At 42.3% G+C, this 23065-nt stretch overlaps 2 protein-coding genes across 5 annotated transcripts; one reads left to right on the forward strand and one right to left on the reverse strand.

Moving 5' to 3' along the window:
• Nucleotides 1-395: 395 nt before the first annotated feature.
• Nucleotides 396-7834, forward strand: perm1 (PPARGC1 and ESRR induced regulator, muscle 1). 3 transcript variants are annotated; one of them, XM_041057394.1, is made up of 4 exons: nt 396-502; nt 1004-4940; nt 6523-6639; nt 6953-7834. In XM_041057394.1, the coding sequence occupies exons 2-4, from the start codon at nt 1031-1033 to the stop codon at nt 7066-7068; spliced, it is 4143 nt and encodes a 1380-aa protein (XP_040913328.1). In that variant the 5' UTR covers nt 396-502; nt 1004-1030; the 3' UTR covers nt 7069-7834. The 3 variants fall into 3 exon arrangements, with proteins under 3 accessions (XP_040913328.1, XP_040913338.1, XP_040913346.1); XM_041057404.1 differs by having other exon boundaries at nt 398-502; nt 1128-4940; XM_041057412.1 differs by having other exon boundaries at nt 398-502; nt 1131-4940.
• Nucleotides 7835-8460: 626 nt separating this feature from the next.
• Nucleotides 8461-22155, reverse strand: plekhn1 (pleckstrin homology domain containing, family N member 1). 2 transcript variants are annotated; one of them, XM_041057431.1, is made up of 16 exons: nt 21986-22155; nt 20040-20130; nt 19698-19859; nt 18507-18587; nt 17896-17986; nt 15885-16018; nt 15109-15258; nt 13800-13880; nt 13613-13688; nt 13215-13360; nt 12708-12860; nt 11770-12012; nt 10992-11147; nt 10568-10825; nt 10266-10326; nt 8461-9345 (listed from the first exon to the last, which is right to left on the reverse strand). In XM_041057431.1, the coding sequence occupies exons 1-16, from the start codon at nt 22057-22059 to the stop codon at nt 9161-9163; spliced, it is 2142 nt and encodes a 713-aa protein (XP_040913365.1). In that variant the 5' UTR covers nt 22060-22155; the 3' UTR covers nt 8461-9160. The 2 variants fall into 2 exon arrangements, with proteins under 2 accessions (XP_040913365.1, XP_040913357.1); XM_041057423.1 differs by having other exon boundaries at nt 10568-10828.
• Nucleotides 22156-23065: the final 910 nt, after the last annotated feature.

The raw sequence follows: 23065 nt of genomic DNA on the forward strand, positions 1-23065 counted from the left end.
TGGCAGCTGACTCAAATACACCTCGCATGACCCCCATATCTGCTGAGGGCCTGAGTGTTGTTTGGGCCAGCAGCAGCTGCCAGGGACACCACTGCGGGCACTGCTCGGGTTTTAGCTCTTAAAAGAACTTAATTGATTAAATATCGTGGTATAGAACGAATAAGCAAGCAAGCATTTAGCAAGTTTGGCAAGTATTTATCAAATAAAACAATAGTAAAATTAGAAATACCAGTAGCCAGTTAAGCAGCTTGCTAGTGGAGAATCTATTTAAAGTTCTGAAACATTATGCCTCTGTTGGAGACGGCTTCTGTAGGAACACTGCGTGTATTACGTGATCAGAGGCACCGCTCTATATTTATCAAATCATGGGGCCTGCATCACTGCGTACTCGTGCGAAAGAACGCCCACCACAGGACGTACAACATGGTGCTGCTGAGACTCAAGACTTCCAAGACCAGACCTTCACCTCCTGTAGTCCAAGATCACAGCTGAAACCTGTCAGGTAGGCAACCTGAGCAAATGTGTGTATATACATGCAGAGATTACTAACATGTCCTGTTGTCATACTTCCAGATTTTTTAAATTTAATTTAATCTGTGATAGTTTTAGTTCACGGGCTAGTTTTCACTTGCTGCTATGAAGATTTTTATAGATTAAATTTTATTAGATTACATCACGTCACATTGATAGATAGAGATCAAGTTATTGGATTTAATTCATTTTATTCACATTTTTGAAATTGTGTGGCAAAACTAATGTACAGTTTTAAATCAGAACGCTTTTTTTTTCAATTGCATGAATGCCGTCATTCATCTGTAGATTTAGTTATCGTGTGGCTGTTTAAGGTTTGGTGTTCAGGCTCGCGAGGTCTGTTTCTTTGACATTTATTCTGAGAAGATCTTTTAATTTTGAAGAATTTTGTGATGCCAGAATTACTTAATAAATCCAAATACTTTTAACAGTGACAGTTTTTACATTATTCCTCTTTCGATTGATTTTCCAGGTTATATACTGCACCCCCGTAAGCCAAATGGAAGACTTTGAATACAGTGTGGAGATCAGTGACCGTGACTGGGATTGCTTCTTTACAGAGTGTGAGGAGTGTAACCTGCTTCCTCCTTCGTTAGCAGGTCTGGATGACTCGGGGATGAGTGACATCGATGAAAGAGGGTCCTTGCTTGCTAAGAGGTTTCAGAAAGTCGACCCAGTAGCGGGCTTTTCAGAGGCTGACCGCCCCATCGACGGCCCCCCAGACTGTGAGGGCTCTCCTGTGGAGCATTACCTCAGCAAACATGGCGTCGGTGGAATGGAGAGCGTCCTTTCAGGCAGTGAGGAGGATATACACCTGCAGTCTGTCAATATGTTCTTTGAAAGGCTGAAAAATCTTACAGAGGCTGAGAGGCCCGCTGAGCCGAGCCAAGTGAGGGCTGGAAAAAACAGAGAGGCAGTGCTGGAGGAGGAACAGTGTAGTTATGGGCAACAATCCAGCAGCCGCACTTTGCCAAAAAACATCCCCAAGTTAAACTCTCTGTCTGCCAGGGGTGAAACAGCACTTGGCAAAGAGACCACAAGGCCTGTCGACACCATCAGCAACATAAACACAATGAAAAAGGTCGAGCCTCCTTCCAACATTTCCCCTGAACCTGCAGCCAGTAACTCAGTGCTCAAGACTAACAAATCAGCTTACCTTGAAACAGAGTTATTCATCAGGGAGGAAGCCTGCACAAAAACCAGAGTAAATGAGGTAACACAGCAGAATGAGTCTCATGACTCACCGGATGGGGTTGTCTGCTCTGGAACATCACCTCTCGCAGAAGAAGTGATGAAGGTGGAAACTGGCACACCTCTGAAGGATGCTGAGCATGGAGGCTTGTTGACGAGTCAGTTGACGCTCGGAGATAAGTGCAACACTAATTCACCCAGTAATCTAGAAATGGTGACTAATGTTAAATGGAAGGAAGAACAAAACCCTGCTGTTTTGCAATTAGATGCAACAAGCATGAACAAATCGCCAAGCCAAGAATCGTCTCCGTCTGCCTCGATCAAAAGGAAGAGAAGGAAGAAGAGACGACTCAGCTTTGAGCCAGCTGAGAGCGCGCATGGATATGAGAGGCAGGTTTTAGTTAAGCCGAGTGACTCAGAGGACGAGCAGTACGCAGAGAGAGGAGGAACGGATCTGTGTTTGTCTGAGGGTGTGAATTTATTTCATTTAAATGAACCACAAAAAAATGTTGTGCCCTCTCCCAATCTCCCGGTGAGGATATCTGCTAAGGAGATAAAAACAAATGATCTCTCTCACACCGTCCCTCCATGTGACCAGTACCAGTATTTACCGGAGAGCACAGTTAGACAGGGACGGTGTAAAGCAACAAGCTCGGCTGAATATAATGCAGCTAAGGTTTGGTCAGGAATCCCACTGAGTCAAACTGATGGCAGTGTAATGTCAGCAGCAAGCATCAGTGGTAATGTGGTAGCAAATTTACAGCCATGCACCAGATTACAGGTGGAAGAAGTAAGCACACTGAATAAATATTCTTGGTTGCCAGTTTCAGTTACTCCCAGTTTAAGTGGTAAGTCAGACAAAGCCAGAGAAACAGCAGACAGTGAAAGAAAGGACACTCACGCAGAGTGTCTCCAGCAGACTGATAAAATGAATCCTTTTTTCATTGGTCGTGAAAATGAACAAAATCTAAAATGTTGCTCAGCAGAGGTCACATCAATAACTTACAGTATTTTACCAAGCACAGAGTCAAATGATCCCGCTGTGGAAGTCAGCCATGATGACAAACTATCTGCTGCTAAGTCAGTCCTGGCTGTAGAGGCTGGAAATTCTGGCAGAGACACCCGCACACTGTGTCATAGAGAGGCTGAGTCCCAACAACAGCTGGAAACTGACTGTCACGACGCAGACCAATATAACTCTACACTGGAAGAGACTCATACCCTGAACCCAAAACCCCAGCAATTCAAAATCAGAGCGTGTCCATTCCTAGAGGAGATTTCCAATAAAGTGACCTGTGTTAAATTAACCTCAGATTGTATCAGTTCGTCCCCTGATAGTAATCTTTTTGAAAGTCTCTCCAGTTTAGATACGAATAATACTGAACAGCAAACAGATCATCCTCTGGAGGTTCGGACTTTATCCAGATTAGATATTTTATCAGAGAAAAATGCAATAGCTGAGAGAGCTCATTTGGCAGCATCACAATTAATGTCTAGTAGTGATCCCTGCACATCTGGTGAAATTAATCTAACAGGCAGCAGTCAGAGAGAAACCAAACCGTCTGTGTCTGAAGACTTAATAACAAATCCTTCAGATGTCACGCCACTATCGTCCTGCTGTACTCTGGACACGGAATCCGTCATGTCACTCTCAGGGGAAAATATGACAAACTTGTCAGGAAGTTTTTGTTCATCTGTCAGTCAAAATGAGTCTGGAGGTCAAGGAGAAAAAAACGCAGCCATCTTGGCAAAACACGAGGAAAGAGACTTTAAATCTGGACCCAAAAGCCAGTCTGGATCAAATGGCTCAACAGAACCCAAATGTGATTTATTGGGAGAAGCAGAGGATGCTGTCACAGCATCCAAAGCTGAACGCAAACCTAAAAAGGAACCAGATTCAAAATATTCAGTGTTTGCCATGTCTTCTTTTTGGAGTGAGATGGAGAAACTGACAATAAACGACATTCTGGGTTTACGAATGATCAACAAAGCTGCTCCACCCGTCTCCCTCCCACCTTTACAGGAAAGTGAGGAGACCGGCATGTTTGTTCCAAATGATTCAGGCTTTTTTACACAACCGGATGAGTTTAAGCCAGAGAAAACAGATGTGTACACGTCCAGTGTTCCTGATTCTGTAGAATCGAGTTTAGCTTCTGTTACGGCTGTTGATACTTTCTCTTCAAGAAGTGTTATGTGGGAGAGTGAACCTGTCCCCGTGAGCCTAGGTACCGACATTTACCCTGAGAATATGATGTTGACATCTGTGAGTGACATTTCTCAGTCGGCCCTCTCTGGAAGTCCCCAAAAGAGCCTCAGAAAGATTTCCAAAAATATAAGTGTGCACAATCTGCACGCCCTGGAGTCTGAATCTTTCAGCTCCACATGGAAAGGCCAGACTTTGCAAATCTTAGATGAGGGAGACTCAGAAAGAGCAGAGTATTTTTCTGATGAGCCTTTGCCTAAGCAAGACAAAGACATGGACTCTTTACCTTCCTCTTTCACAGACAGCTACAGAGTCTCTGTTACGGATATATTTCAGTACCTTTTTGGTGGAAAGCAATCAGTTCCCAGCCAATCAGCTGCAGATAACATAAACACCATCCACGCTGATGGAAGTTCTGTTCCTGAGACATATGATGATTTTTTCTCAGAGTTTGATACAGAAACCTTCTTCTGCCCTCTCATCACAGCAGAAGATCAGGTCAAAGACGAGCTGGTTCCCATCTTTTCCTACTCTCGCTCAGCTAATAGAAACCTACAGTTCCCTGAGGCTTATGACTACTTCTTTGCATCCTCATCTTCTGATGATTCTTCTGCTGAATCTGATGAGGAAGATAACCACAGTCCTGTGAGGGTGGTGACCAGGTTCAGCCGTAAAGCGAGCTCATCTCAGATTTGTACTGACGTTTATGAGAACTTCTTCACAGATCGCGACCTCAGACAGAATTTCTTCTGGAAAACGACCCTCTCCTTCAGGAATATTAATTTTACTGGATCTACAGTCCAGAAGCAGACTCTCTCAAACTCTCTGTCTCATGTATCCATGAGGCAAAGCGGCAGATCCCTCCGGAGGACAGTTTATCCCAGCAATGCTCTGGGAAATCAAGATGTGATGTTCCCTGATCCACTTCTCTACCACCTGGACGACAGGATCTCCAGACAACAAGCACAGCAGCCTTTCAGTTATGAGGACTTACAGATAGCTGTTTCAAATCCAAGTAAGTCCTGTTTCACACACTGAACACAATTACGTATCATTGAAGATAAGAATTAGGTTTTTAACATCTGCTATTACAGCCATTGTAGATTAATATGCAGTGGTGACATAAGTAAACCCTTTGCTTCAGTTGTTATATAAGTATTTTCATGCAGTCTCCATTTTGAGTGGTTTTGGTGACTTCTGATTCAGGTTCAGATCAACAATGCTATCTTCTGATTCAAACTGTTCTCTCAGGGATTTAATGGAATTAAGCAGAAGGGATAAGCCGTGAGTAAAATGTAAACAAAAAGAAAGTGTAGCAACATCACTAAAAATTCAAAATACAAATTGACTGAAGGGGAACTCCATGGATTTTACACATCAAAGTCTGTTTACAGCTGTCGGGGAGAGCGACTGCATATGTTTAAAAAAAAAAAAAAAAAAAAAAGCACTAGGCACGAAGAAGACAGTATCTATGCTCCTGCTGCATTGTGAGTCAGACATTTTTATAGATGTGCAGTTCTATTTACAGGTCTTCATGAGCAGTTGAGGAACACACAAGATGTGTCCCAGTATGTTCTCAGAAAGATGAGGCAGACCCCTCTGATTTTACAGAGAGATGTCTGAATTCATCATTTGCACAGAGCTGATTAGTTCATACTTGTCTAAAGCAGCGTGAGATAACTGTGCGAAGATTTACTCAACATTTAATTAGAATCAAATTTTATGCAGTTATAAGTGAAGTGATGCAAATGTGTAAATGTTTTTTACACAATGTTACCATTGAAACACAGCTCGTAGATTCAACGTTAGCCAGGCGGTCTGTTGGCTAAATCTTTGTGCTTAATGATAGTGAATAACAGCTCTAAACGGGATTAGATTAGAAGAAAGATTTTAAGAGAATGCATTTACTGTATCTTCCTCCAGTGAAGCTCTTCTTTTTTCCTCACATGTGGACAGTTGTAGTTTAAGATATGTTATCCACTCAGTCAGCTGTCACTGTCATGACCGAGTCGGACTCTCTTACCACAGATGTCAGAGGACACTCACCAGACTGCAGGCATGTAGTGGTGAAAGCCAAGAGGAATGGTTGTACGTGATAACTTGACTTCACTCAATGAGTGTCTTCTCTAAGCTGCCAGTGAAGAGCTCCAATTTGTGTTTGGCTGTGAAAGGAATTACCTCACCTTCTGGCGTCTTTATGTGTGTGTAAATCCCTCTTCTTAAACTTCCACTGAGCATTGATTAAAACAAGAACTCATAGTTTACTAAAACAGCATCTAATGTTCAGCATTTATCTATGAGGATTATGTTTAAACCCACAAGAGTCACAATTTTAAACATCAGTAGCACCAAGCAGCCTGGTATTTGCAGAACTGGAATCTGTGCAGGATTTGATCAGGTCACAGTGTGACAGAACAGCAAGTCCCAACATATTATTGGGGGCTTGTGCTCAGCTGTTGGTGTGTTAATTCCACTTATAACGCCCCTGACCTCCCACTGGACTCCCCTGTAGATCTGTGGATGGTTGCTTTCATTTTTATGAACAGCAAAATAATTCATTAAACATTTCCTGTAATACTCTGTCTCTGTCTTTGAAGGGCTGGATGCCTCCTTCCTGCCTCTCAGACAGTCAGATATGTGTCTGGTTTGTATTGCATTTGCTTCATGGGTATTGAAGACTGCAAACCCACAAGTTGGAGACGCCTGGAAGGCTGGTATGTGTGCTTATGTTTAGCATTAATTAACAATGAAATTGAAAAGTTGTTGCTTATTCTGTCACTATGTTTCTATTGTATTACATTTAATTGAATTTCATATTGAAATCACTTAATTTGAGCTTTTTTAAGGACTGTGAGGACCTTAAATGATATTCTGAAGCTGTAAAATCAGTAAAATCAACCAAGCACCTGCAATAAAATCAACCTCGGGAACAGTGATCTTTATATAAACAGATAAATTCAGTGTTGGGCTGCAAAGTCACATGAGTAATATGATGAGTCATTTTTTGTTTGTATTTTATTTTTGCAGTTCTGCTGGCGAACGTAAGTGCTCTGTCAGCAATCCGATACCTGCGTAAGTACGTCAAGATGGAGGCGGCAGTAAGCGAGAAGAAATTGCATCATGTCGCCCCATCTGAGTCTTGAACTCTCTGCCTCTATGTACGTCACGATTGAGATGATCAGTTTTTCCATGAACTCCCGATATGAGTTGGTCCAGGACCTGGGTCCTTTGAGGAACATGACAAATGTTTGATGTGCTGTCACATGTTTGCACTACACATTTGCACTATAATTGCTTTATTAATCTTAAGTTTCACTGATCTCTCCATAGAACAGAAATGGGTTTCATATTAATAAGAGTTGTGTTGGTCCTGCAAGGCAAGATGAGACAAGTACTCATGCTTATCAGACAGAAGGATTTAGACAAGGTTCAGACCTTTGTAAATAAGGTTTCAGCAAGTAAGATTATCAGCAAGTTTTCTCAGAACTGTAGCGGGATGAGATGTTAGATGAATATATGATAAATGGATTAACTTGAGGCATTCAGAGAATGTAGAATGGTGCTGTTGGAGCATGTTTGTTACCATTACACTACTTTTATTTAGCAGTGGCTTTTATCAAAGGCAACTGTGTTGAATATTTCCAGTAAGAATAGTTGGGAATATTTTCCAAAATGAATGAGATCACACCTGATACAGTGTTTTCCAATTTGACAATTTAACAAAACACCCTTAATTGTAATTGTATAATTCATCTGGGGGACTGTATTCCGTGCCAGTATCGATTATATGTTTTATGGAGGGCATTTTATGTTTATTATAGATGACTGTACAGTATTTTTTCATATGGCTGCTCTGTGAGCTGTTGATGTCTTTCAGTTCAGTTACAGTAAACAGCATTTATGAGTTGAGTGCTGTGTGTCTTGCTCTTCCAGAAACTCTCAGACCTGAAGGTGAACCTTTTCAAACACTAGAGGGCAACATAAGATCATGTAAGAATCTGAACTGGAACAGCTGTGTAAGCTGTGTAATAAATTATTTACAATAATTTATTTTTCTCAGAGAATTGTAGTAAAGACCCAAATAATTAGTTCAGCATAATACATGATAATAATATACTTATTCACCGTCATTGCCATGTATTGCGAGGAGATCCTTCTTCAAGAATCATGTATATTTTTCTCCAGCAGATGGCAAAGTTGAGCTATAAAATGTAAAGTGTCCAGCTGTTGAGCACTGCTCAAGAAGTTGTTACAGTGGGCTTGCAGCACAAACACTCAGCTGATTGGATTTTTATGCAGTTTGGGAAAATAGTGCATCTCAGGCTGGGTCGTGAATTTCAAAATATCAGTGATTCACCCTTCGTGATGCATACATGTGCACCATTGGTGAGGGATAACGTGTTTGCTGTTGTCTGTCTCGTGAGTTTTTCATGACCAAATATAATCTTTATATTTCTTTGATTTATTACCGACATGTCTCACTACTTTGCTTAAAAACAACAGATGAGAGAGCATCATTAGACTAAACAGAAAAAAAGTGTTGATATTGCTACTTTTATTTCCAAATATAAATAAACACCACAAACAAAAATGGAAAAAAAGTGAAGCCACACAGACATCATTACTCTGCTGTAATGATAGTAACATTAGCACCTTGGAGGCAGTCAATTAAATCCACATCTATTTGCCTTGACCATGTAGCACAATAAAATTATACATGTACAACATTTACAAAAATATACATCCTTTACTATAACAAGCCCTGATGGAATGCTTTTTATAGCTTTAACTAGAAACAAAAAGAAAAGTATAACAATAATTAAACTGGACACCATGTTAGAAAATAGTTTATATATTAAAAAAACTGGAGGTTCTTGCACTACTTGTGAAACATTTTGTGCAATTATGAAATACATATAAAATAAAAAATAATGTTAAAGCTACACAGTATGTACACTGTGCTGATCTCTCTCTCTCTCTCTCTCTCTCGAATGCTACATATCAGACACTTATCACTTTCATAATGTTTGGATTTAGCCCACTGCTCTTCATACTTGGACTTATCATGCTGCAGCTTGACTAACCAGCATCTAACAATGCAGTTCGTGGGATCTGTTTGTTCACACTGTACGCAGCAGCAGTAACACAGGCTGTGCTAGTTAGCTTTTAGTATCCCTCTGATAGAGATCTGTTGTTTGCACACGTCCAGACGAGCGGCCGGGCTATTGTTTTGTTTTATGACCATCTCTGCTGGGTTGCCATGGCACCAAGGCCTCTGGCCCCAAAGTCTAATCCTGTCCAGTGTGTCGAAATTCCAGACGTTGGCTGAATCATTCCAGTGTCACAGTCATACTCCCAAATGTTGTCATAGTCCATTTCCTGGTCATCTGGTTCTGTGGGTTCGAGGTACGAGTGGTGATCTATAGGAGCGAGAGAAGATTCCCAGGCTTTTAGGTCTGAACAATGAAAGACAAAACTTCGCCCTGACTCAATAAACGTGGACATAGTCCAAAAGTATTTCTGGTGCGATTGGTTTTGTCCCAACATGTAATCTTACCAGTAATCAAACCAGTAGCGTAACATGCCACTACTACACCACTTTCATGTCTTCATTCTTTCTAATAGTGCAGAAACATTCGTTCTGTCAGATAAAATCACTTGGTCATAGCACGTTAAAGAATTAATCTATAATCACCAGGTAGATTCTACTTTTGTTTTCATATGTGATAAAAAAGACTGTGGATATGTTATAGCCCAGTTGTGTGCTGTCAATCACAGTGCAGGAGTAAATCCTGTCTGTGGAACAGTGTTCTCTTACACCGGGCTTCCCCCACATGGGACATGTGCACACATGGCATTTAGAGCTGCACTAAGCTCCATTTCATTGGCACATTTGTGCATTTCCTGCGCTTTCAACTCTGTAGCCTTTAACCTTCTGTCTACCTGCTGACAGAACCTAAGAGTTCAATCAATCCAAAGCGCCCGCAGTGTTTAATTTAAGGTATAATGGAGTGTGAGCAATGCTCTGTGTCCTTGGTGGCACTTAGGAAGGCAGCAGACAGTGTTGACTTTCATAACTCGCACTTGTAAGGAAATATGATGCTACAGTGTTTGCTGTGATTTGAATGAGCGCCCATTGTTTCTCAATACAAGTGTACATTTTATTAAGCCATGCTTCTATATATATTTTTTTCATCAGGGATGGAAGCATATAGTGATTTATTATAGACACTTGACCATGCTTGACCTCTGAGACCAGTCAACACGCTCGCACACTAAACACATACATAAACCGCAGTATGTTTCATCAGGTTTATGACTGCATGCCTTCAGTGCTTACCTGGTGAGTAACCGTAAGGCATCTGAGATGTGCTGCTCGCAGAGCTCAGTGGGAGAAGTATCTGTCAAAAGATGTGAAAACAAAAGAAAGTTACTTCCCGTGATCAACTATAACAAACATTCTCATGTTTCCCATTATATCAAAGACTGACTAAAGACATCTGTGGCACCTGCTCAAATATCACCTGCAGAACAAGTATGTACACAGGCTTTGCTACCATACAGCGCACCATCTTTGCACTTTGTACCACAGCATTCCAGAAACAGGAGTGTCCTGGGAGATGAGTATCTCTTTTTTCTCACCTGCTCTTGCACTTGGCCGGGCGCAGGCAGCAGCTTTAGCCTAGAAACAGCCTCGGCTCTCTGCTCTGCTTGGCTTTGAGGACTTTCCATCTCCAGGCCAAAAGCCTGTCCCTGGGAGTTGGTCCGAACCAGGCTTCTCCTGCAGCGCCTGCCCATGGGAGGGGTACGGAGCTGGAAGGAGGAGGGTAGGAGCTGGGGGGCCTGCTCGTGGTGGTGGTGGTGGTGGTGCTGGTGCTGAATTGGCTCTTGCCAGTTCTGCTGCTTTACACAAGAATAGTGAAACAAGTCATTTTCACTTTCTTATTTTTTCACTGAGCATGTGCGTACGTGTGTAAGTGTGCGTGTGTGTTAGCACAGCTTGATATCAGACAGGCTGTGCAGGTGTAAATTGAACCTATGGATCCAGTATCATTGACCCACTTACCAGCGACCCGGCCTCATCGAGGGAGTAGATTTCGGGGCTGCAGGGCTCATCGTACAGGGGTGACAAGGGTTGTCGTGTGGTGCACATGTCTGAGTGGCGTTGGGGGGCGTTCAGGGAGTAGTTCAGGGATGTCTGAGGTGTGCTCCAGCTGTTAGACTGATCACAAAAGATTGAGATCCAGGAGTTAGTTTAAAACACCAGAGGGTGAGAGGAAAATGAATCACCAGTTTTCCCTTTGCCTCTCTGTCTTTATCGCTCCATCTTACTTATTTTCTCACGCTCTTAAGATTGACACAAGGCAATCACATAAGCCACACTTGGTTTTTCGGATTTAGGATCAGATTACCAAGCAGAGATTTTGGACTAATGCCAGTCATGATCTGTAGTCATGACCTCAGTGCTGGTGTGACAACAATCTGTTGTCTCACAAATCAGCACTCAGCTGTCAGCGGTGTGTTTAAAACTGCAACTTTAAATGCCATAGTAATGTAGTGATGCCCCTTAAGTATAGTAAATGTTTCCTGATTGGAGGCTGTAGTTTTCTTTATGAATGGTAATAGAGATTTCATTCTGCTTACCATCATGTAGATTGATCTTTCAACCACAGTTCTGCACAAATGCCACTGTTACCCTATTTGTTAACAGCAAATACATCATGACCCCTCTCAGCCTACTGCTCGGTGTGTCTATTTTAGTTACTGCGCACATGACATGTAAAATAAGTCAACAGTCTCGAAGGGAATATTTGGTTATCGAGTTAGACGCCAGACTGAATTACCTTGACAAGCGGGGCTTTCTCCAGCCACTGTGGGCTGGCGCGATGCAGGGCAGAGTAGGGGGTGCTGTAGACCTGAGACAGCGCCGAGCTCTCGGCTGGCTGGAGGTAGGAGCTGCGCTGGGGTGAGGAGTAGCGCAGCGACAAAGGTCGTAGGTCGCGCTCTGGCCTGGTGTGGGAAGACACGCTATTGGTCCTGCTGCCCAGGCGGGCAGTCTCAATAGAGGAGGGACGGCTTGAGCTGTACTGTAGGGACAATAAACACACAGAGTTGCAGTTGGCATCAGATTTTAACCACTGAGGCCTAGTAGAGCAAATTTTATAAACAGTTTCTCCTCTCTACAGCACTAGGTTTCAGCATCATTTTGTGTTTTTTTTCTTCATCAATTTAATTGGGAGAGTGGTGTTTCAGGTCAGAGGCTGAACAACAGCATGTCTTCTGGGCACTGAGCCTTCTCCACTTTAAGCTAATTGGATGGGCATTCAGCCTACGTAGCCCCTCTCCTGGGGGAGTTTGGTCAAAAGTCCTGATAATGCAGAGTGGTGGAGTACTTTTTAAACAGTATGAAGTTAACAAGCCAACTTTTTTTCTGCTGAATCAGCCTATATGGGTCTCTTATTTCCCAAAAAGTTGTTTTGGTAAAAATGACTGACTTTATTATGATTTTTTTTTTCTTTACTGGAAGGCCTGAGGATTATTGCTGAAGTCTTTGTGGCTGTAACAGGAGCGTTTTGGTCTCTAAACCTTACTTAATAATTAACTTTGTAAAAGAAAGGTGCTGCGCAGCTCCACCAAAACAAACCCAAGCAGTTTTTTTAGCTATGTACAACTAACTCCTACCACATTTGTGTCTGTGCAAATATTGTACTGTTCGTGTGTTTGGCTCAGTTTATTAGTCCAAGAATATTTGAACTTGAGAAGCAGCACAAAGCCGACTTACACAGAGGGGCTCAGAGTATCCTGGGGAGAGAGGGTTGTCTTCGTGAATGGGTAACTGAAGGTTGTAGGACCCACGTCCACTCTGTGACTGGCTGAACTTTAGGGACTCACTTCGTCCTTGGCTGTGTCCACTCCACCTGTCAAACTGTGGAGCCTAGAGATTACAGAACACAAAAATTATGATATAAATGAAAATATCTGACCAAGAACAAATGAGCAAAACTGCCACACTTTTGTCTTTTTTAGATTTCTGTTGGACTGATTTAGTAGTAGTAGTAGTAGTAGATGTAGTAATTGTAAATCATTTCATAGTAGTGCTGAATGTTCATTGACAAAAGAGGCAGGGCCATTCTGTTTGTGACCTTTATCTTTTACTCCAACTGGAATTCACCCCACCCACAGGTTTGCAAGCCAAGTGGAGATAGCTTACTCGATAGTTACGGATCATCGGCAGTTGTGAACAGTGTAATTGTTTTTGGCCTGTAAAAGGAAGGAGGGCGGGCCTCACCTCTCTTTGCGTCGGGGTGTAGATGATGTCATATACAGGGGGCGGGGGGCTGAGAACGGGCACGTCAGCAGCTTTGAAATGCTGGATCCAGTCGCAGAACGCGGTCCTATCCAGACACGACACCACTATGGGGTTGATCAGCTTCCCTGGGAAGAGAGGAGAGGGAGGACAAAGCCTGTCATTCGGTCCAGTCGCTCACTGGAATGTGCTATAGTCAGATTGTCATTCACTGGGGATAAAACCAGCTCATTCATGGAGGGTTACACTCTGTGACGCTGGTGGATTCATGGAAAAGGCCACTTAACATAAAGCATGCATAAAAATGTACACTCATTAAAATCCTTTTAACGTGTCTGTTTGAATGCCAGCGTGTGGCGGAGCAGCTCCAGTGTATTTACCTTCAATCATAAAGGTGTTTGGCTTGACGTCTTGGCAGGGTGTGGTCACAGTAATCATGTTGAGTGGCAGCTTCCCCTGTAATCACAATGACTCTTAAACCCAACTCTCTGGCAGAAACAGTGGAAACAGTGCATGTACACAGTTCAGGGTATGAGTAAGTAAGTAAGAGTAAAAGGTCAGTGGTACCTTATAGAAGAGCCCGTCGTTCTCCTCTGACAGGATGATCAGTGTCGCTGGGTACATCACCAGTAGTCTGTCATTCTGTTCCTGTGGACACAAGATTATAGTTGCTAGTGAGCTTTGTGTGTGTATACTAGTTACTAGAATACTTGTTTCCCTATCCTAAATACAAAGGCAGTGATACATCATAACATTTCTAAATCATCTTGAGGGATTATTCCGTAGTGGAGATGTCTGTTCCTACCTTCAACTGCAAGGTGAAAGGAAAATTTTTGAGTGTGGCACGTTAAAGTGAAATAGAAATTTGGAGCAAATCTAATTAAAGCTTAATTTTCAACTGTCATGTATGCATCTCTGGAAACTTTTCAAGTTTTAATATTGCACAGGAAAGAATGGCACCAAATACTTTTCTTTTCTGTAGGTAAGAAAATAAGCCCCTGGTTACTCCAGTGAATCTGCCTGTGTGAAGATGAGACTATGAATAATACAAAGCACAGAGGCAACCGTGAGACCTGGTTCAAACGTTACCAAAAAAAAAAAAAAAACACCACTGTTATCCTTTAATACTCTGTTGAGAGGCATGGTTTAAATCCCAGGGAGACCTTAAGTCAAACCAGTTAAGGGGCATTTAAAGGTGCGGCAGACTGAGAGTTTATGTTTCCTCTCCCTCTCGGAGGGTGTGTCTGGGTAGACAGCTGACATTCCAGCTGTGAGGTGAGTTGAGTCACTGCGTGAGCCGGGCAAATGCCTCTCACACACCCTGGTCCTAAATCTCACACACTTCAATTGGACTGCCGCTATTTCCCACAGAGAAATAACTACAGATATCCGTGCAAGCTGTGTCATGCCTACTGTTTTCATTGGCTGCTACGTGAAGCTGTATCAGCATTATTTATTTGTGCTCATGTCTGATCTGGTTAGCAAGGAGTCATATATTCTTCATCAGTTGGTTGCAGGTGTCTGCCACTGTGTTACACCATGACAGGAAAATAAAGATAATAGAGTTATATCTGCAGGAGAGGTACTATTCCCCAAAATATAGACTCCACCCATCTCACTCCTTACATTGTGTTGAGGTAATGTGTGTATTGCGCAGTTTAAGAACTATGTGAGTCACCTGGATTTAGAGCTGATGTTATGCAGCTTTTATTCATCATGTGAAAAATTCCCACAGTTTGAAAACATGTATGTATCACGAGTTACAGTCTGCTGAACTGTACATTTCCTTAAATAGGAAAGAGCACAGACTATGTGCTTTCCCACAGAGTGACCAGAAACAGTGATTCACTCTTGATAAGCAGCAGTGATGACGTACCTGACAGGGCAGGTGCTGCAGTCGGACTTTAGTGACATAGGTGATGGGGCCCAGGCTGTCTCGCTGAGAGCCCTCCCACTCATAGATGGGCTCTCTGTTGATGGAGTTCCTCAGCTCCTCTCTGCCCTCGGGAGCCTCATCCTGGTTTAGCTACAGGAGGTACACAGGGAATAACAGAAGTCAGACAGAATCATCAGCCATGTAAATATGAACAGGGCTCTGCTCTTAAACAAATACAAACATGTTGGTTTTGGCTTTTTTTTCCTGGGAATGTCATTCATGTTTGTTCACAGAAAAGGCCTCTAAGCTGAGGCTTATCAAAGCATCATCTATTAAGTTATTTTGTTCTGTTATGACACATTTAGGTTCATATGTTTCATCAGCCGTTTCCCCCACCTGTGGGCGTGGAGTCAGCACTTTAACCCTGTGCAGATGTGAGGGTTAGTTTGATACTGGCTGTGATGTGGTCAACGCCACTCCCTAGTATCCAGGCCTCAGGGAGAGCCAGCGGTGACCTACTTGACTCACTCAAATCTACACGCTCACACACATCCTGTTTTATCAGAAGCGGTTGAAGCCAAAGCCTTTTCTTGGCTAATCCACCATGTGGATTAAAAGATGACCACACTCAAGTGCTTGTTTGAATTTGGAAAAAAAAAGAATGTTGCTGTATTCTTGTTACAGCACAAGAGCCAGTTTTTATGCAGCCTAATATAATGTAACATGAACTATGTGTGGTAGCTAAGGTGGTATCAAAAAAGTGTAATTGAACTTACTTTCACTCTGGTGTAGTTTTCGGGTGCAGTTGCGGTGCCTCCATTTGCTTCAATGTTTTCTTTGAGCAGGCCAAACCACAGGTCCATCTCTTCTTGGTTGGCACAGTAGACGATGATGGGGTTAAGGCTGACACCTGCAGGGTGCAAAGGTCACAAGGTCAAAAAAGGAAAGCTCTCTGCCATGGTGGTGAATCATTAATGGAGCTGACACTCTGCTTCCTGTTAAGACCAAGTTATGCAATACGTACAATAAATGTTAACATATGTTCGAGGCAGTAAACCACATGTAAGTCCTACTGCGGAAGATCCCCCCCTTGACCTGCTTCGTCTGGCATTTCAAAATCATAGCAGACTCTCCCTCCCTCACATTGTTTACCCAGAAGGAATGAACAGGGCCTGGGATGAAAAGAGCTGGAATCTCCCTCTATCTATCAGTCCCACACATACCACAGATAACCAGCACAGATAGTCTATTTCATTCCAGCCCCATGGCTTTGTACTGTAATTGTCTGGAACCATGCCCCACTGACTGCTCCTTAAGCAGTTACTCTGGACTCATCTATTCAACTTTCTCTTCATTCCAGCTCTTAATTGTAGACCTTTACCACAGCACTCCTTTGAAAAGTGATGTTTTTCCACATTTCAGGCAAGACGAGTGAAGGCCTCTTGGGCCTGGAAGCACATTGCCTCATTCTAACTTTCATTCAGTTTACAGAGGTCATTAAATGTTGTTAAAAGTAATTAACTGTCATTATCTATCTTTCATGGCAACATTAATTGTAACCATGAAAAAGTTTTAAGGGTTTTTTGGTTACAGAAACTCGTGATGCGTTTGCTTCGTCACCCACTGAAGTTAGTGGGTTACTGTACATTAAAGCTGATTCATACTTCCAGCTCAGCGAGAGCAGGACGTGGGTCTCACGGAGGAAATAACTACTCGTGATCTCCCACTTGACTCAGAATTTCGTCATGCTTCCTCCGCATGTTTTCTGGCAGTGATGCATCCCAGAAAGTAAATAAAAGTCCACACTGAACAATGAAAGCAACTGAAATACAAGACCACAAAATAACAAGCTTGATCCAGGAAATTGCAAAGTCAGATTTGAGAAAGCATCACCAAAGAGTGTCAATATTGTGACAGCAGAGATGTTTCAGATTTCAGTAAGATAGTTGTGATAAAGAAATATAAACACAGAGGCCTCACACTTTTCGTGACTTTTTAAGAAAGTCTACATTAATCCCTGACTTGAGTGATTTTATTCTTTCCCAGTCAAGGACTAAAGCCCTCTAGTCCCTACAGTGTCTTATTTTTACTTAATGAAAGGATTCAGATCGTTTTGTTCATTCAGAGTTCAAAAACTAAGTGGCATTTCTACCAGACATTAACCTGAGCAGTTTTTGGAATGAACCATAGATTATATGCAGTGACAAGGCTAAGAGCGGTAGCTGGGCTTTTCTGCACGACAGCTGGGCCGACTGAAGTGCACCTGTTGTCTAACAAGCAGGGTCTTTAGGACCGGTTTGGCCCCCTGACCAAGGGTGAAGGGGGCCCAGCTCTAGTTAGTCTTGGGGTTGAGTGGAGGTGAAGAGGGTCGCAGCACCTCTGAATCACTGGAATGTGACAACATAGGAAATGCTGCAGCTTGAAAATAGCGTGCGGTTTCTTGCTGTTTTTTAACTGAGGAGAATTTTCACTTTGATCCATATCTGACAACATAGCTGACCACCAGCAGAAAAAAAACTGTGCCAGATTATGACCATTAAACTGAGATAAATAATGAGCCAGAGACTAAGACTCTCGGTCCAGCTCTAGTTCATCCACTTTCTTTCTTTTTTGAGGCTTGAAGTCAGTCGCTGACTTATAAACATCCTGCTGGATTAGCCGGTTCCAGTCTGAGTGATTGATTAGCTAAATACAGCTCGTCCAATAAAACACAAAACAGACGATTATGACATTCCAAGGCTCGGTGCCAACAACCACTTGCGTCCTTTCTACTGAAGTCGAACTTACCGTTTATTTGAAAGGCGAATTCCTGGGGTTGACTGTGGTTGCAGTTCTGTTGCAGGTTACAGATGGTGAGTTCTTTCAAAGGCAGAGTTCCCTGAACACAACACCACAAAAAGTTCAATCATGCTTCTTTAGACAAAGACATTCTTTCATTTGCATACTAAAAGCTTTCTCCGCAACACTCCTCTTGCTGTTATGCTCTATTTGAGCCAACTGTTCAGCTCTGAATTATAACCCCCCCCCCAAAAAAAAATTAATCACCATCACACTGAGGTAAGCCTTTGACCCGATGATGTATCGACGTCTGCCTTGCATTTGGCATCATCTATATTCAAACTAATACAGTATACAAGTGCCTTGCTGCCTCTGAGGTAAGATGATGATTAATGGCTGCTCCCAATTTATGAGTGGTGAAGTAACAAAATCATACTTTCTGTTTACCAACACACAGCTGGTTGACAGGGTACGCGTGTCAAAAGGTATGATAAAACTCTGCCCCCCAGGGATATCAGAACTATAAAAATAAATCCTGAGAATAGCTAATACTAAGGACCCATGGATTTGAAGGAAAAGATGTACCTGTGTTTAATGTTGAGTTAAAAAAAAAAACTTACCTGGTATGTCAGTCCAGTTGTGTTGTTGGAGACAAAATGAAGGTGTGTCTGGAAGAGATCCAGGTAGCAATCATGTACGTCCTGCAGAGATAATAAGTGAAATGATAAAATGCTAAAAGTGCTATCAAAATTCACATACGCTGTTTGCAGGTTTTAGAACAGAAACAGCAGCTGATTTCACAGATTGTCACTCAAATTAGAAAACTAACAGATAAAATCAGCTGGTTTAGTGTTGATGAAATGAAGCCTTGCACATAGGCACATGTCTGGAGGCGCATGCTGTACTTTGATGTTTTCTCTGATGTTGGTTTCAGATGAGTAAAGAGTCACATTTCACAGCCTATTAGGCCTTGTCACCACAATCTCAAGATTAATTGTTCTTTAAGGTTGATGTCTGATTCTTTATTTCATATTGAAACATCTTGTTCTTGTGTTACGTGATGATTCATAGACCACCTACAGGAAATGTTCAGATTTATTAGGCCGGACAAGGATTCTCTGAAAGGAATTTCCGCAGTAACCACAAAATGTGATTTTAAAGTCACTTCTTTTTGCAATCCTCTCTTTCTGCAATGATTCATATATAGTTTTCTTTGTCAACACTTAGGCAATACATGTTTCCTTTACAGTAATGTTTTATGTTCTATACAGTATGTTCTTTTGGCGTTGTGACATCAGTCCTTCAGTCTGTCTTTTCTGTCCACAGTTTGACAGAACTAATGTGTCACAGCTTTGATAAATTGCTGTTCCCACAGTGAGGAGCCGGCATGTCCTCTATCAGTCCCTGGGATCAGAGGAACTCTCTCTACCCTGAGGTTTTCTCTCAGAGATGTTTCACAACCGCAGCAGAAGTGAGCATGTCCAAACACAAGCTGCGGTCCGCTTTGTGGAAAACTGATTGGATTATTCACAGCCAGCCACCACGTCAATGCCAGCAGCGAGTTTCAATGTGTCTGGTGGCCGCAGAGCAACATCCTGTTTCTCTCCACCTGTTTGTTTTTTTCTTTCGGTTTTTGACACTCATGGGGCTCACACAGATGACTGGCATGATGTGTCATTGTAGGCTTGGTCATTGTTTGAGACCTCGTGAACCACAACGAGGATTGTGCAGCATTGGTTTTGTTTTCTTTTATAGTGGCTTTCCTGATGTTTCGACATAGAGTCATTAAAAAGTTATTTTGCACCACTCACCTGGCAGTGGAGGAAGCGAAAACGAACTTTGGAGCTGTGAATCATCCGTCCGTAATTCTTCACATTGATGCTGCTTTTCTTCCAGCCACTGGCCGGGTCATAAGGAAACGGAGGATCCCATTTTATGTTCTCTATTGTCTGCAGATCTTTAGGAGACATTTCCTGTAACCAGTCATAATGTTAGTGAAGACATACATGAACCAGTTAGACGTCTTGTCAGAGATGGCAATAAAAATCAAATCACACACAAGTTGACATTTATAGCAGAGCAGTTTTGTTTGGTATGCAGATGATTGAGTTTCAAGTTATTGCCCTCTCTTATGAGCTGATGGAGGTTCTTACCTTCCTGGGGGTGACAGTGCACAGGATATTGATGATGCTGTTGGACTTCTCCTGTCCCTCCTGGGGATTTTTTTTGCGAAACAGGCGGCTGCTGCATGAGAGAAAGGATAACCATGTGTTACTACTCACTCGCAAGTGTTTACCATCTATTCCATGTTTGCTGTTCAGTTAACTTCCCAACTGCAGTGTAAACAAGGAACATTTCCTGTTTATGGGAGTTCACTGTCATCCTCTGTTGTCAGATGGACAGTTGACCTAAATACATTAGTGTTTGCTCTACTGTTTTGCATTTCAAATTTATGTTCAGTGACTTATTTCTCTTGTTTTTCCCACGTTTCCATAGTAATCAGGTCGCACTGACTCCTGAACTTCTGATAGAGTAGTTCAACAGCAGATTAATGACTTTAAATTATGGGTTTTGTCTCGTGTCATATAAATTAACAAGAGATCCTTTTCTTTGTCTTGAGTCCATCAGTGCCAGCCATTTAAATGATAGGAACAATCAGGGCTTGTGTTTCTGATAGCGAGGATATGCATAGGAAAATCAGTATTCAATGTCCTTCTTTGTTTTGCATGACCCTCATCTGTTACCATTAGTGTCACATCTTTATGAGGAAGCTCCCTCACTGCAATGATAAGACCTGGGGACTGCTTTTACAATCTCAGCTTGTAGTTTATCTGCTCATCTGCATGTATGTGTGCCAGTGTCCTCAGTGCAACAACGCAGGCTTTTGTTTTCATGGTGGGAATCAAGGTCTGTCTAATCAGGAAGTCCGTGTCCAGCATCAATCATTGATTAGTGTCAAGTGAATGAAACTATTCCACTACATCCCTGTTTATTTTACTAGAAATATTAGAAATGTATGTACAACTATCATACTGATGCAGTCTGCAGTTGCAAAGTGAAAGAGGAATGTAGATAATAGACAGGTAGTAGATTTGCACACCCAACATTCTCTAAGTCACTGCTGTGGTATTCAATGCCACTCACTCCTCTTCTCTGAGGGGAATACCTGAGCCTGGCCTTATTCACCAGCACAAAGAGTTAGGAGGGTGCACAGGAAACAAGAACACTGAATGTATTGTTCATGCTGAACCATCGATCTAACTTGGAAGGTATATTGTTGTTCAAGCCTGAGCCACTGGATTTCAAAAATCTGTCTTTTTTTTTCTTTTCTTTTTTTTTGGGGGGGGGGGGGGGGGGGGGGGCTTGCTGTAGCTTTTTTTTTTTTTTTTTTTAAATCAAAAGCTACATGGCACAGTTGACAAGACCAGACCCTGAATCATCACACAGCACAGGGCAGAAGACTGGAGCAGAGGCTAATTAGAATCAGATGTGGTGGGCCAGCAGAGCAGGCTGTACCAAGTGTGACATGCCCAGGCAAATAATCCTAAAGGATTAAATAAAACCAGAATTAAAACCCAGTATATCCCATAATGTCACAGTCATTTCCTGCATTCATGTTCAGTGCCTTTAGGTCTGATCACTATAAGCGCTTAATTTATATATCAGGTGTCATAAACCAGATCTTATGATTTAATAGCTATAATTGCCCACATGCGATTGTGATAATGAATGGGGGTCAGGTCCTGATTTTGGAGGGAAACCAGAATCACTGACAGCTGGCAGATCATCTTCAGAGAGATGCAAAGAGGAGGCAAATGGTAACTGGATCATTGACACCGTTGGCCAGACGGGCACCACTCAGGCACGACTCTTGGACTATCCTGCATTACCATATGATCCTGACCCTGGCCTCACAAAATTCACAACCTCTGTTTAACCCCACTACTCAAACCCTGAGAAATACCAAGAATTCCTTCCAGCTGAAACACATAGTCTGAAATAACAAATGGCAGTCAAGGGCAGGACATGTGCTCTGTGTAGAGTGAACACACTGACACAAGTACAGTAAGAATACCTGGATAAGTTTGATTGTTCTTACCTGTTTCTGCGTATGAAACTTTTGCTGGAGAACCTGAAGTTGTGCTGGGGGACACATGACATGCTGCTCCCCATGCTGCTGTGGTCTGTGGGGCTTTGCGCCGCTCTGTAGACAAATTATTCCTTCTGTGATGGATGAGGGTAATCCAATAGTGCAGTGCGATCCCTGCTGAAGTCAGACTTGTACTGAGGGAAAAGTGGGCAGGGTGAGGGCTGTATAGTCTGAGTGTATCTGCGTAAAAGGGGTGGAGTTTGGGGCTGTGTCAAAGGCTGTGTCTGTGTGTGTGTGTTGTGAATAACCAGTAGGACTCACACCTTCTGTGAGTTGCCTCTGTCTGTTAAATCAATCCCAACAACAAAGACAGGGGGGTTCAGGGAGAAGTGTGCCATTTCACACCTTCCAGGAGCCAAATGGGGCTCATTGTTGGGTCACCACTGCACTGAGTGGTCACTAAACACACTGGATGGTGTGTGTCAATCAAGGGGGAAGATGGGAGCTTCCACTGGCATGCCCAGACATGAAAAATGCCTGCAGACCTTCAGTAGTATTTATTATTGGCTCACACACTTTAAACTGAAGTATCGAGGAAGTTTTTCTATTGCATACATATGTTTGTAAGTCATTTTTTGCTCTGGTAATTTGAAAGGAAAATACAGTGCAGATGTTTAAAATAGGCAAAACATCACTTTGATATTTAAACTGAGGAAGTTAATGTGTCATGTATCACACTGATCAGACTGTGAATATGAGATTTTCTGGGTCTTGGTCTATCTTTGCTTTATGGAATATTTTTTCTTTAGCCTTTCATCACTTTTTGTGCAGTTTTCTGTCACTGGGATGGGAAGGGAGGTTTAAAGGAAGGGAGATAGTTTAAACAGAACACTTGCGTATTCATAAGCTCTAATTTTCATAAGGCAAGAGGTGTATGCAAACATGTCTTGTTTGCATATAAGGAGTTTTCCCGTAAATGGTAACAGAGTAGTTGGGGAACGAGCCTAGTTGGTAAATTCAGCTTTTCTTCCTGCCTGTGTAAAGTTAATTGTGAGGTTAATTCTACTCAGTAAAATAATTAGCCTTTTT

The sequence above is a fragment of the Toxotes jaculatrix genome, chromosome 2, assembly GCF_017976425.1.
Source record: "Toxotes jaculatrix isolate fToxJac2 chromosome 2, fToxJac2.pri, whole genome shotgun sequence".
Classification (NCBI taxonomy): Eukaryota; Metazoa; Chordata; class Actinopteri; family Toxotidae; genus Toxotes; species Toxotes jaculatrix.